The sequence below is a fragment of the Caretta caretta genome, chromosome 18, assembly GCF_965140235.1.
Source record: "Caretta caretta isolate rCarCar2 chromosome 18, rCarCar1.hap1, whole genome shotgun sequence".
In the NCBI taxonomy this organism is placed as follows: domain Eukaryota; kingdom Metazoa; phylum Chordata; order Testudines; family Cheloniidae; genus Caretta; species Caretta caretta.
Genome location: NC_134223.1, coordinates 163,412 through 177,768, shown reverse-complemented (window position 1 = coordinate 177,768; position 14,357 = coordinate 163,412). Strand labels below are relative to the sequence as shown.

At 45.1% G+C, this 14,357-nt stretch overlaps 1 protein-coding gene across 46 annotated transcripts in view; it reads left to right on the top strand.

Moving 5' to 3' along the window:
* EIF4G3 (eukaryotic translation initiation factor 4 gamma 3) overlaps window positions 1–2,693 on the top strand; it is a 457,314-nt gene extending 454,621 nt beyond the window's left edge. For all 46 annotated transcript variants that reach the window (XM_048825364.2, XM_048825402.2, XM_048825383.2 and 43 more), the window contains one exon: window positions 2,041–2,693. In XM_048825364.2, coding sequence (XP_048681321.2) covers window positions 2,041–2,222 — 182 coding nt within the window. In that variant the 3' untranslated portion in view covers window positions 2,223–2,693. The remainder of the gene's footprint in view (window positions 1–2,040) is intronic.
* Window positions 2,694–14,357: the final 11,664 nt, after the last annotated feature.

Here is a 14,357-nt window from a genome sequence, read left to right as displayed (position 1 = left end):
ACTCCACTTGATACCGGCTGCCAACTAGACATGGAGCCATTGATCACTAGCCATTGAGCCCGACAATCTAGCCAACTTTCTATCCACCTTATAGTCCATTCATCCAGCCCATACTTCTTTAACTTGCTGGCAAGAATACTGTGGGAGACCGTGTCAAAAGCTTTGCTAAAGTCAAGGAACAACACGTCCACTGCTTTCCCCTCTTCCACAAAGCCAGTTATCTCGTCATAGAAGGCAATTAGATTAGTCAGGCATGACTTGCCCTTGGTGAATCCATGGTGACTGTTCCTGATCACTTTCCTCTCCCCTAAGTGCTTCAGAATCGATTCCTTGAGGACCTGCTCCATGATGTTTCCAGAGACTGAGGTGAGGCTGACTGGCCTGTAGTTCCCCGGATCCTCCTCCTTCCCTTTTTTAAAGATGGGCACTACATTAGCCTTTTTCCAGTCCTCCGGGGCTTCCCCCGATGGCCATGAGTTTTCAAAGATAATGGCCAATGGCTCTGCAATCACATCCGCCAACTCCATTAGCACTCTCGAATGCAGTGCATCCGGCCTCTTGACTTGTGCTCATCCAGCTTTTCTAAATAGTCCCGAACCACTTCTTTCTCCACAGAGGGCTGGTCACCTCCTCCCCATGCTGTGCTGCCCAGTGCAGCAGTCTGGGAGCTGACCTTGTTCGTGAAGACAGAGGCAAAAAAAGCATTGAGTACATTAGGTTTTTCCACATCCTCTGTCACTAGGTTGCCTCCCTCATTCAGTAAGGGTCCCACACTTTCCTTGACTTTCTTCTTGTGGCTAACATACCTGAAGAAACCCTTCTTGTTACTCTTAACGTCTCTTGCTAGCTGCAACTCCAGGTGTGATTTGGCTTTCCTGATTTCACTCCTGCATGCCCGAGCAATATTTTTATACTCTTCCCTGGTCATTTGTCCAATCTTCCACTTCTTGTAAGCTTCTTTTTTGTGTTTAAGATCAGCAAGGATTTCACTGTTAAGCCAAGCTGGTCGCCTGCCATATTTACTATTCTTTCTACACATCAGGATGGTTCTTTCTACACATTGGGATGTAACCTCAATAAGGATTCTTTAAAATACAGCTAACTCTCCTGGACTCGTTTCCCCCTCATGTTATTCTCCCAGGGGATCCTGCCCATCAGTTCCCTGAGGGAGTCAAAGTCTGCTTTTCTGATGTCCAGGGTCCGTATTCTGCTGCTCTCCTTTCTTCCCTGCATCAGGATCCTGAACTCAACCATCTCATGGTCACTGCCTCCCAGGTTCCCATCCACTTTTGCTTCCCCTACTAATTCTTCCCGGTTTGTGAGCAGCAGGTCAAGAAGAGCTCTGTCCCTAGTTGGTTCCTCCTGCACTTGCACCAGGAAATTGTCCCCTTCACTTTCCAAAAACTTCCTGGGTTGTCTGTGCACCGCTGTATTGCTCTCCCAGCAGATATCAGGGTGATTGAAGTCTCCCATAAGAACCAGAGCCTGCGATCCAGTAACTTCCGTTAGTTGCTGGAAGAAAGCCTTGTCCACCTCATCCCGCTGATCCGGTGGTCTATAGCAGACTCCCACCACGACATCACCCTTGTTGCTCACGCTTCTAAACTTAATCCCAAAAGGTTTTTCCAGGATACTGTAAGAAATCATCGTATCTGTAACTTAGATGCTGTCCTAATTTCTAAACTAGTGAAACTAGTGAAACTAGGTAGCTCAGAATGGCCACTGTAGATTCTGTTCCATGGCCACTTGCTGGTATATGCGCACACGCTGCTGCCTTTCCAGCCCTCTCTTTAACATATGACAGCATGTTTTGTAGCATCAGAGGAAACTTTACTTTAGCAAGTGTGTATTTAACCTTCATATCCTGCATAATCAGGGCACAACCACTATTAACAGCAGTTCCCGCTACTTGCTTTTCCACTTCTCACTGTAATAAAGTCCACTTTTATTCAGGTTTTAAACAGATAATCTCTAATCATTTCTGTATTTCCTTGTCTACCAACTACTGTACATTACTAAACAGATGTTTCCCCCTTGCAGATCTGTTGCGGATGTTTTTTGATTGCCTGTATGACGAGGAGGTGATATCGGAGGATGCCTTTTACAAATGGGAAAGCAGCAAGGACCCAGGAGAGCAGAATGGGAAAGGAGTAGCACTGAAATCAGTAACAGCATTCTTCACATGGCTACGGGAGGCTGAAGAGGAATCAGAGGATAATTAAAACTTAAAATACAGAAAACAAAACAAAAAAAGAAACAATTTAAGTATTTTTTTAAAAAGTTTCACGTCTTCGCCAATCACAGTGCAGCAAGGCCAATTCTCGCGCATAACCCCCTCCTTCCCCCACATATGCACGAGTGGGAGAGGAAAAAAAATAGATAAACATAAAGGTGATCATGGAGGAAAAAGGTACTTGGGAAAAAAAAGTAAACGTCAAACCTGAGGGCGGGAGCACTAAACCAAAATACATGTATTATTTATAGAAAATATTTTCTGTTTTAATCATTTTTTGTTTTCTTTTTAAACAAGGACTCCTACTTTAAAAAACAGATCTGTTTAGCAAAAAAAAAGTTGAAAACTTTAATTTATTATTTTAAGGACTGCAAATGCCAGTGTAATTTTTAAATTTGCAGTTTCTGTAAACAAATTGTATGATAGAAAAAAGCAGAGAAATAAATTTCCCTCCCCTTCAGCTGCACCTCAGTTTTGTTTCAAAGCATGGTAGATAGTCAAAACTTTCAACAGGGTTTGGGGTAAGCTACATGAGGGAGAGATTTTTTTTTTTTTAATTGTCAGATTTTTCTGCCTGCCTCTCAGCTTGCTTCAGAGATTAAAAAGAAAATAGTAATCAAAACACACATAATCTTGGAACAGAAGGAAATGCATTTGGGAAAAACGCTATGGACCAGAGTGCTCCAGAAAAAAGTCATTCAAAACAAAGTGCTACCCCAGGGGAAAAAAAGTACTAGTGATACTTTCAAAACCTTTAGAACGACTTTAAGGCTTGTAAATACATAGAACAAATATTTAAAAAGAGAAAGAAAATGACTCAATAGTATTTCTTTTCACTTTGAAAATATAAAGAACAAAAATAAAGACAAACATTGCAAGTTTAAAAGAAAGTAAAGCGATTTCTCCTTTAGACAGCTGTTGAATGCACCACCATCTCTGAGTGGTGCTGTCTTCCTTCTCAATGTGTAGATTCTGTATCCAAATTTATGTTTATTTAGTGTGTGTGTATGTGTGTCCACACCAAACAAGAGAGGTGTAGGCCACTGTGGTAAATATGGGGCTGCTGCTTGGGAGACCCTTTTTGCAGAGTGAACTTAAAGGTTGAGGAGCTAGCTGTGTCACTGTACAAGCTAGGTTCATCCAATTTCAAATACTTCTCCTCTAGGCTGGGAGATGACCTATGGGCCAATAAAATAACTGACCCCCGTTTAGTTTTGCAGCTGTTGGACTACAGTGTGTCTTGTGACTCAAGAACACTGCATTGTTATGGTGGTAGCATTATCAACAGGTTGCAGCGTTGGAAGCAGATAACCAACATCTCTTCTCAAAGGCTTGTACATCCATTGTCACCCAGCCATCACTGCTGTTCTTTGTGTCTGTCAGTTGCCTTGCTGTGCTTAAGGAACCCAAAATCCCCAGAAGTAAAAAACAAAAGGAAGAAAACAAACTACAACATTAAGCAAAAGAGTTGAAACAAGTGCTGCAAGTGACACAATGCTTTTCCCAGCTCTGCCCAGTCCCTACTGGTGTATGAAGTCTGAGTGCAGCCTGGGCACTGGCTTCTCTGGCACAAATAGGTGTACGTACTATCTCTGTGTCCAAAGATGACTCAAGCATGCTCTTCTTCACAGGGCTGGTACTATACAAAGTACACTTCACAAAACTGAGCTGTTTCTGAGCAAATTAAGTCTCTGTGTATCTCTCTTGAACAACCAAAGATGATCTGCTGGCTGTCACTATGAAGATGCATCCACAATCTGCAAAGTTTGTGAAGCCCTAAAATGATGATTTGTGAACTGTGGTCCATGGACCATGAGCGACCCATGGAGCTCTGGCTGGTGGTTTATGGAGCACTTGGTAGTGGTCCGTGGAGTGCTGGCCACTCACATGGTGCTCTCTCTCCTGCTAAATCACTTTTTTAAAGGCTACAAATATATTAAATACTTTCCTACTCTTACTTTTAAATGTAAATAATTGCTGTACATGCACAGGGATGATATTTGATTGCTAGTGGGAGTGGACAAGGTGTCTGGTTGTGGATGGAGGGCGAGGTATCCAGGAGACCAGGCTCTCCATTAACATTTGGTCCACACTATGAAATCAAAAATGGATAACCTGTGCCCTAAAAGGTGAGACCTTTTTTTTTTTAAGTAACAATAAAACATTTTCTCTGGTGTGTTGTTTAAAAAAAAAACCAAAAAAACCCACCCTTAATATACCCACATATATGTACCCACTTACATTAAAGACAGCTAATCATTCCCACTCCTCAGCAGCTTTTGCACACCCCTTCCAGCCTTCCTGACCAAAGAGCTATTTCTGCAAATTGGTGAAAAATTCTGGGCTCGTCCAGGCAGAGGTGTACCAATTTAATTACAGAAGCGATAAACCAGTGCAAAGGGTTTCATAGGCACTCTTCTTTGGGAATAAGTCTCTCTTAAACCAAAACAAGAATGTCCACACAGGGATTTTCACTGGTTTAATTAAACCAGTGCAAGTTTGTGTGTAGTACAGGGCTTGGACTTCACTTAAAAGTTAGGTAGACATAGCCAATCTATTTCCCATTGTAGATGCAACTGTGTTGACAGAAGAATATGTTGTTATCTGAGGAGGTGGTGTTCCTACACCTATGGAAAAACTCCTTCCATCAGTGTAGGCTGCACTTACGCTATAGGTTTATACTAGCACAGCTATGCCAGTATAGTCTGTAGTGTAGACACAACCGAGGCCTGAGATAGATTACGAATCTGCATGTCTTCCATTCAGGCAGAATTCTGAGGAGGCTTTCTACTATACACTAGACTCGTGCCTTGCAAATTTCTGCAAGGAGGATGGCCATCCTAGCAGCTTGCTTAAATGGATTAGAATGAGCTTTTGAAACCCAACCCGCTCTGCAAGGTGCATTTAAAGTTATGTGATGTATTTAAGTGTTGCCTTGCCCAAAGGGGAAGAAATTCTAGCACCTTGAACAAGCAGGTGCTTCTGCTGCAAAAGAATCTGTCACTAGCAGGTTATTTTGCTTGAGAGACTTGAATCATTTGAATGAAGGAGATGGCAAAACATTGATCAGTGCAATGAGTATTAGATGAGCAAAATCAATGGGGATGAGCAACTGGGAAAGGAGAAATAACTCCCAATATCCCCTGGAATTGTCTGACCCTTTCAAGTTAAATGTTTTGGGGGAGTAGGCAACTGTGTAAGTGCCTAGCGGGGATGTTGTAGAGGTCTAAGCATCCTTTTAGGAGTATCTAGAATCCTGGAAGCACAGGTTCATATGTTGGCAAGCTTAATGAAGTCATCTTTTAAGGTAAATGAATTAAGTTACATGCATCGTGTTAGGGGTATTTTGGATGAGACCTTAGGACTGTAGTTGTATCTGCCCTGCCTGGACATTAAAGACCCCCATGTCTCTTTTCATAAGAACAGTTTGCTCTGGTGTCATTGACAAAATTGTCTCCTCCCATTACCAGTGTGATGCATTCTGTGTGCTGTTTGGTTACATGGTCCACGCTGCTTTTCAGTGGGCTAATGGATATACAAAGTCAGATTCACAAGGAGCTGAAGCTCTCAGAATGTGGCATATAGTTTGTGATGTGCTTTGAGACCTTTCAGGAAGAGAGGTGCTAAAATATTTAAAATATTTTTTTTGTTCAATATCTTCATAAATGATCTGGAGGATGGTGTAGATTGCACTCTCAGCAAATTTGCGGATGATACTAAACTGGGAGGAGTGGTAGATACGCTGGAGGGGAGGGATAGGATACAGAAGGACCTAGACAAATTGGAGGATTGGGCCAAAAGAAATCTGATGAGGTTCAATAAGGATAAGTGCAGGGTCCTGCACTTAGGACGGAAGAATCCAATGCACCGCTACAGACTAGGGGCCGAATGGCTAGGCAGCAGTTCTGCGGAAAAGGACCTAGGGGTGACAGTGGACGAGAAGCTGGATATGAGTCAGCAGTGTGCCCTTGTTGCCAAGAAGGCCAATGGCATTTTGGGATGTATAAGTAGGGGCATAGCGAGCAGATTGAGGGACATGATCGTTTCCCTCTATTCGACATTGGTGAGGCCTCATCTGGAGTACTGTGTCCAGTTTTGGGCCCCACACTACAAGAAGGATGTGGATAAATTGGAGAGAGTCCAGCGAAGGGCAACAAAAATGATTAGGGGTCTAGAACACATGACTTATGAGGAGAGGCTGAGGGAGCTGGGATTGTTTAGTCTGCAGAAGAGAAGAATGAGGGGGGATTTGATAGCTGCTTTCAACTACCTGAAAGGGGGTTCCAAAGAGGATGGCTCTAGACAGTTCTCACTGGTAGCAGATGACAGAACGAGGAGTAATGGTCTCAAATTGCAGTGGGGGAGGTTTAGATTGGATATTAGGAAAAACTTTTTCACTAGGAGGGTGGTGAAGCACTGGAATGCGTTACCTAGGGAGGTGGTAGAATCTCCTTCCTTAGAGGTTTTTAAGGACAGGCTTGACAAAGCCCTGGCTGGGATGATTTAACTGGGAATTGGTCCTGCTTCGAGCAGGGGGTTGGACTAGATGACCTTCTGGGGTCCCTTCCAACCCTGATATTCTATGATTCTATGATAACTTCATTGTTAAATGATGACTGATTAAAATAGAAAAGGAGTAACTAACAGTAGGTTCCATCTGGAAGCTCTGATCAGAAGGTATTTTTACAGGTATTAGGTGTTTATTTCTAATCTGGAATGTTACTAAGGATGCACAAAAATAGGTTTATGTTAATTTCTGTGGAACCACCAACGAACAAATTACTCTTTGTTTCCTTTTGCCCGTCACAGACTAGTAGTGTAGTTTGTTCATGAGTAGTCTCATAGTAAGACAAAGGGGTGTGTGAGTGGATGCATCGTAGGCCTGAGGCAACAAACAAACATGGCTTAAATTTTGCCAGGTGTGACCTTCCTAATGGGGACCACTGACCAGACTGGTCATTAGGGGTCGTGAAAGACCTTGCAAAAGAACAGTACAGTGCCCACACAACTGTTGTACATTGGCACAAGAGAGGCGTAGTCCCACTCTCATGTAGCTAAATCCTGCACAGCACAGGTGTGGAGTAGTGCACTTACAAGCGCAACGTATAAATTGGTGAGCAGGACAGAGAGATGAGGGAACCTGATTCTGCATTAATGAGAGAGCTGGCTGGTGTTTGGCAGCCAAGATTACTCCTGCCAAGTACAGGAGTGAGGCCTAAGGGGAAAGGGTAACAAGTTCCTCGCATGAATGCTGAGGATCATTTTTAAGTCATTGTCCTGTAAGTAGGGCCCTACCAAATTCACAGCCATGAAAAACGATTTCACAGGGGAGACCAGCATTTCTAAAACTGGGGGTCCTGACACAAAAGGGAGTTGCAGGGGGGTCACAAGGTTATTTTAGGGGGATTGTGGTATTGCCACCCTTACTTCTGCACTGCCCTCGGAGCTGGGTGGCTGGAGAGCGGCTACTGTTGGCCGGGCGCCCAGCTCTGAAGGCAGCGCTCCCCCAGCCGCAGTGCCGCAGTAAAGTGGCAATACCACACCAGGCCACCTTACTCCTACGCTGCCGCCTTCAGAGCTGGGCAGACGGAAGGTGGCGACTGCTGACTGCGGGCCTCGCTCTTCAGGCAGCAGCACAGAAGTAATGGTGGCAATACCACACCAGGCCATCCTTACTTCTGTGCTCCTGGTGGCAGCTTCTCCGCCTTCAGAGCTGGGCTCCTGGCCAGCAGCTGCCGCTCCCCAGCTGCCCAGCTCTGAAGACAGCGCCGCCGCCAGCAGCAGCGCAGAAGGGTAGCGGTACTGCAACCCCTCCCTACTACAACCTTGCAACATCCCCCCATGCACATAACTCCTTTTTGAGTCAGGACCCCTACAATTACAACACTGTGAAATTTCAGATTTAAATAGCTGAAATAATTAAATTTATGATTTTTAAATTCCTGGGACCATGAAATTGACCAAAATGGACTGTGAATTTGGTAGGGCCCTACCTATAAGCCAAACCAACAGCACATCCTTTCTTTGAGCAGTGTTCCTGTGGGTGCTCCACTTGAAGTGTCTTGGTGCCCTGCTTGTGCTGCTCCGAACAGTTACATAGCAATGCGCAGCCAGCCATCCCCAGTTCCTTCTCTGCCGCCTTTGGCTTGAATCAGAACGACTGCAGCACTCTTTTTTTCCCTTCAGATAAGCTTAGTAGTTCATAGTTGTTCCTGATAGCATTAGCTTAGTTGTAGTTAGCTACCCTATCCGTTCGTCTTTTATATTTTACTTTCTTTTTCTTCTCAAAAAAAATTTTTTTCCTTCCCTCTTTTACCCCACCTCAAGGTTCTCAGCTCTTGCCTTAAAAAAAGAAAGAAAAACACAGTTTATCCCTGTTCTTTCTCCAAAAGACTTTCTCTCTCAGGCATTCCCAGCTCACCTGGCTTTAAATGTTGCCTGACTTGCAGACTCTCCATACCAGTCTCTGAGGCTCACGTTCAGTGTTTCCACTGCCTTGGCGAGACACACATTACCCAAAATGTCTGCACTGTAGAAAACTGACAGGCGGGACAAGGAAGGCCAGGGATTTCCAACTGAAGCTCCTTATGACTGAGAAATCCCTCAGACCAGCCTCTGATCCCGAGTCCAGGACGCCTCCTGGCCAATGGTTGCCAGTGTCAATGTCTGACAGGGGATCTGCTTCAGCAACGGCTGCTAAGGAGCCTGCTCCTAGAAATGCTACCAAAAAGCAGCCACACTCGTCCACACACCAAGAATCACCTAAAAGAAAGCAATCTCCAAATGAAAAATCTGCCACAGCACCTAGAGTGCCAGACTGCGAGGCACTGGGAACATCCGATACCAAGACTTCCCAAGGAGCTGAAGACCCTATGCGGGCAAGCTCTAATGGAGGTGCATGCAGCAAAATCAAGTCTCCCAGCTCAGTACCTATGTGGCTGAAGAAAACCTCGGCACCGAGCAGTACAATGGTGCCACCTGCTGTATCTATGCAGCACAGCTCTAAGTCATTGGCACCAACAGCTTCAACTCTAATTCCTGGTCAGTGCATGATGCTGTCCCCAGCACCGAACTTCACAGTCCCACAGCAATTCATGAGGCATGCGGACCTGATAGTGGCCTCAATGCCTGAATCTCCTTTACTCAGTACCGACGGTACCCCATCTAGACCGGGACCAAGCCTGGTAACCACTCCCTGTGGATCAGCCCCTCCTGTCTCCAGTGATGAGGAAGGAGAGGATGAGGCAGTAATATACACTCCTTGCCACTCGTCATTTAAACCTGCACCTTCTCATCACCAAATATCTACAGACATGGGCACCGCCCCCTATACCATTCCCACCCAACTGACCATACTGGGATCCATGGGCAATGTATAGGGCCCAAAACTTCAAGCCCCCTAACTCACGTAGGCCCAGAGCAACATGATCCCCTTCACAAACTGTCCCAGCACCCTAAAAGACACAAGAGGAAGAGACTGAGGAGCCTGAGGACACAGCTGAAGGTGACACTCTGCCGCCCACTCACATCTCATTTTCATCACTGGACAAAACAATAATGCCACCCTCCTCCACTATGGGGGATGATTTCAAATCTTTTCAAGACCTCTTCAAAAGGGTAGCTGAATCCCTGGACATTTCGCTGGCACAACTACCAGAAACCCAACACAAGCTCATGCACGTACTCCAGGCACCCCCAGCGGCAAAGATAGCCCTGCCAATTAATGATGCTATCATGGAGCCTGCAAAAATAATCTGGCAGAAACCTGCTGTATCTGCTGTAACCGGCACAGCCCCTCCCTCATGTAAGAGGTCTGACAAAAAGTATTATGTGCGAGCAAAAGGAGCTGAATTTTTATTCACGCACCCTGCACCAAACTCTCTCGTGGTGGATGGGGCCAATTAAAGAGGAAAACAACATGAGTCCAGAACGATCCCTTATGATAAGGACTGGAAAAGGCTAGATCAATTCAGACAGAAAACCTACTCCTCCGCCACACTCCAGTTCCAAATGGCCAATAATGCCACCTTACAGGCAAAATACACACATTATCTGTTTGCAAAAATGTCAGAATTTATTGAAAGTTTACTTGATGACAAAAAATACACCTGATGACATTTCTGAAGAGTCTCATCACCAGGACAGCCATACAGGCCTCTCTTGACTATGCAGACACAGCAGCCTGGTCCATCGATACATCTGTGGCCATGTGCTGTGTATCCTGGCTCCACCTTTATGGGTCCCCAAGGGAAGTCCAAGCAACTGTTGAGGACTTACCCTTTGAAGGGCAAAAATTATTTGCAGACAAAACCAATGTCTTTTTACACACCTTAAAGGACTCAAGGGCGACCTTAAAAACCCTGCACATATATGTACCTTCAAATATAAAGAAACAGAGCAGGTTTTACAACCAGAGATTCCGGTCTATGCCATACTCCCAGCCACAAAGACAGTACGACCAACGGTGTAAACAAAAACAGAACAGACGTCAAAAGAGTCAAAATCATTCTTCAACGTCTCAACCATCCATTTCCAGACAATCCTTTTGAACGTGTGGTCTAGGGCATAAGACCTCAACACTCTCTCTGATTCTGGAATCAGATATGGTTCCCCACCCATTCAGAAACTGTCTGTCACCATACTACCCAGTCTGAACACCATCACAACAGACAGATGGGTTCTAGAGCTTATTCAGAAGGGCTACCCCATCCCCTTTATTTCTGTCCTACCTGCCCACTCCCCTTTCCTGTTCCTCTTCAGGGACCCCTCTCATGAGCACCTGTTACAACAGGAAATAAACCACCTCATACAATTTGGTGCCGTGAAACCCATACCATCCCAACACAGGGGGGGAGGTTTTTATTCCCATTACTTTGTAAGTCAGAAAAAGAACGGTGGTGGCGGGGGTGGAGACCTATCCTGGCTTTACGAAAACTCAACAAATTCATGAGAACACAACGTTTCAAAATGGTGACTAACCACAATAATTCTGACGTTAGAGAAAGGAGATTGGCTTTCAGCCCTCGACTTCCAGGACTCTTATTTTCATATTACCATTCACCCGTCACACAGAAGATTCCTGAGATTCACCCTAGGGAAACAGCATTTCCAATACAGAGTACTACCCTTCAGCCTGTCCACTGCCCCAAGAGTTTTTTCCAAGGTTCTTGCTGTCATTGCAGCTCACCTTTGCAGACAGGGAGTGATGATATTTCCATACTTAGACGACTGCCTGATAAGGGCACCAATGCAGCAAGGAGCAATAAACATGACTCAGACCACAATAACCCTGTTCACGGACCTAGGGTTGCAAATAAATGTACAAAAATCCACACTAGTTCCTGTCCAAAAGTTGGAATTCATAGGGGCCTACCTCAGTTGTCTCACAGCAACAGTAATGTTACCCCAACAACACTTCCTTACTCTAGTCAACCTAATTTCAACAGTGTTAGACACCTCAGAAACATCTGCCAGAACATGTTTACAACTCTTGAGGCACATGTTGGTAACAACCTTTGTTGTAAAGTATGCCAGACTCCACATGAGATGCTTACAGGCCTGGCTTCGAACAGTATATATACCACACAGACACTCTCAACAGATGCTTCACAAATGCCACACAGAGTAAAAGTCTCATGGTCTTTTAACATGGTGGACACAAACACAGAATGTCTGCTCAGGAGTCCCTTTCCAACAAAAAGCTCCAACCATGACAATCACGACAGAAGCTTCCCTAGTTGGTTGGGGGCATATCTACATGACAATACGATCCAAGGCCACTGGTCCCCAGCAGAGTCCAACCCACACATAAACTTATTGGAGCTAAGCACAGTCCGAAATACACATGAGCACTTTCTCACAACAGCAGATCAACTAAGTAGGGATTTTTCACAAACCCACGAGATGATCCTGGAATTCTCAAAGCCATATTCAAACTATGGGGTTCCTCACTCAGAATGCCAAGTGCCCATAATATTGCTCCCAGGCCGGATTGGGACACCACTCCCTAGGCAATGCGCTCCTCCTAAAATGGGAGGTGCCACTGTTGTATGCATTTCCCCTGACTCCACTCCTAAGCCGAGTCATTTACAAGATCAGGCAGGACAAATCCATGGTCATTCTCTTTGCACCCTCATGGCCCAGACAAACATAGTTCCCATACCTGCATCAGATGGCAGTGAAAACATTTCAAACCCTTCCCTTCTATCACAAGATGCAGGACGCATCCATCATCCCAACCTCACAGTACTCCATCTCAAGGCCTGGTTACTCCATGACTGACAAGAGTCAAGAAGGACTGTTCTGAGGAAGTGAAAAATATATTATTGAAGAGTCAGAGACTAAGCACAAGAAAGACATATATCCATAAGTGGAAATGATTCTGCACTTGGTGCCAGGACAAACAGATCTGTCCACAGTCAGCCCCACTACCAAGAATCCTTGACTATATACTGGGACTTAAAAAATCGTGGCTATCCACAAACTCCATCAGAATACACTCGACTGCTATCACCTCCTTCCACAACAAGGTGGATGGAGTCACTATATTTGCTCACCCAATGATTAAATGCTTCCCTAAAGGCACTTATCCCACACTAAGAAACCGTACACTTATGTAGGACCTCAAACTTGTTCTCGTGGAAAAACATTTGAACCCCTTGTAACTTGCTCCTTGTTGCACTTATCAGTGAAGGTGGCTTTCCTCATTGCCATCACGTCCACAAGATGGGGTGGGAGAATTAGGTGCCCTAATGGCACACCTACCTTATACAACATTCTTTAAGGATAAAGTAATCCTACAACCGCACCCTAAATTCATACCCAAGGTCACCTCCCCTTTTAATTTAAATCAGCCCATTTACTTACCTGTATTTTTCCTGAAGCCACATGCTGACGGGAGGGAGGCCTCCCTCCACATGCTAGATGTTCGTAGAGCATTAGCTTTCTCCTTAGAAAGAACAAAAACTTTCAGAAAAATCACCTAGACTATTTGTTTCCATAACAGAATGCTCAAGGGGCCAAACCATATCAAAACAGAGACTTTCCAAATGGATATCTGGATGTCTAGTTGGCAGCCGGTATCAAGTGGAGTGCCCCAAGGGTCGGTCCTGGGGCCGGTTTTGTTCAATATCTTCATTAATGATCTGGAGGATGGTGTGGATTGCACTCTCAGCAAATTTGCGGATGATACTAAACTGGGAGGAGTGGTAGATACACTGGAGGGGAGGGATAGGATACAGAAGGACCTAGACAAATTGGAGGATTGGGCCAAAAGAAATCTGATGAGGTTCAATAAGGATAAGTGCAGGGTCCTGCACTTAGGATGGAAGAATCCAATGCACCGCTACAGACTAGGGACTGAATGGCTAGGCAGCAGTTCTGCGGAAAAGGACCTAGGGGTGACAGTGGACGAGAAGCTGGATATGAGTCAGCAGTGTGCCCTTGTTGCCAAGAAGGCCAATGGCATTTTGGGATGTATAAGTAGGGGCATAGCGAGCAGATCGAGGGACGTGATCGTTCCCCTCTATTCGACATTGGTGAGGCCTCATCTGGAGTACTGTGTCCAGTTTTGGGCCCCACACTACAAGAAGGATGTGGATAAATTGGAGAGAGTCCAGTGAAGGGCAACAAAAATGATTAGGGGTCTGGAACACATGACTTTTGAGGAGAGGCTGAGGGAGCTGGGATTGTTTAGCCTGCAGAAGAGAAGAATGAGGGGGGATTTGATAGCTGCTTTCAACTACCTGAAAGGGGGTTCCAAAGAGGATGGCTCTAGACTGTTCTCAATGGTAGCAGATGACAGAACGAGGAGTAATGGTCTCAAGTTGCAGTGGGGGAGGTTTAGATTGGATATTAGGAAAAACTTTTTCACTAAGAGGGTGGTGAAACACTGGAATGTGTTACCTAGGGAGGTGGTAGAATCTCCTTCCTTAGAGGTTTTTAAGGTCAGGCTTGACAAAGCCCTGGCTGGGATGATTTAACTGGGAATTGGTCCTGCTTCGAGCAGGGGGTTGGACTAGATGACCTTCAGGGGTCCCTTCCAACCCTGATATTCTATGATTCTATGATTCTATGTATGCATTTGTGCTACCAAAACAACAATCTGCAAAACCTCCCTCCCCCC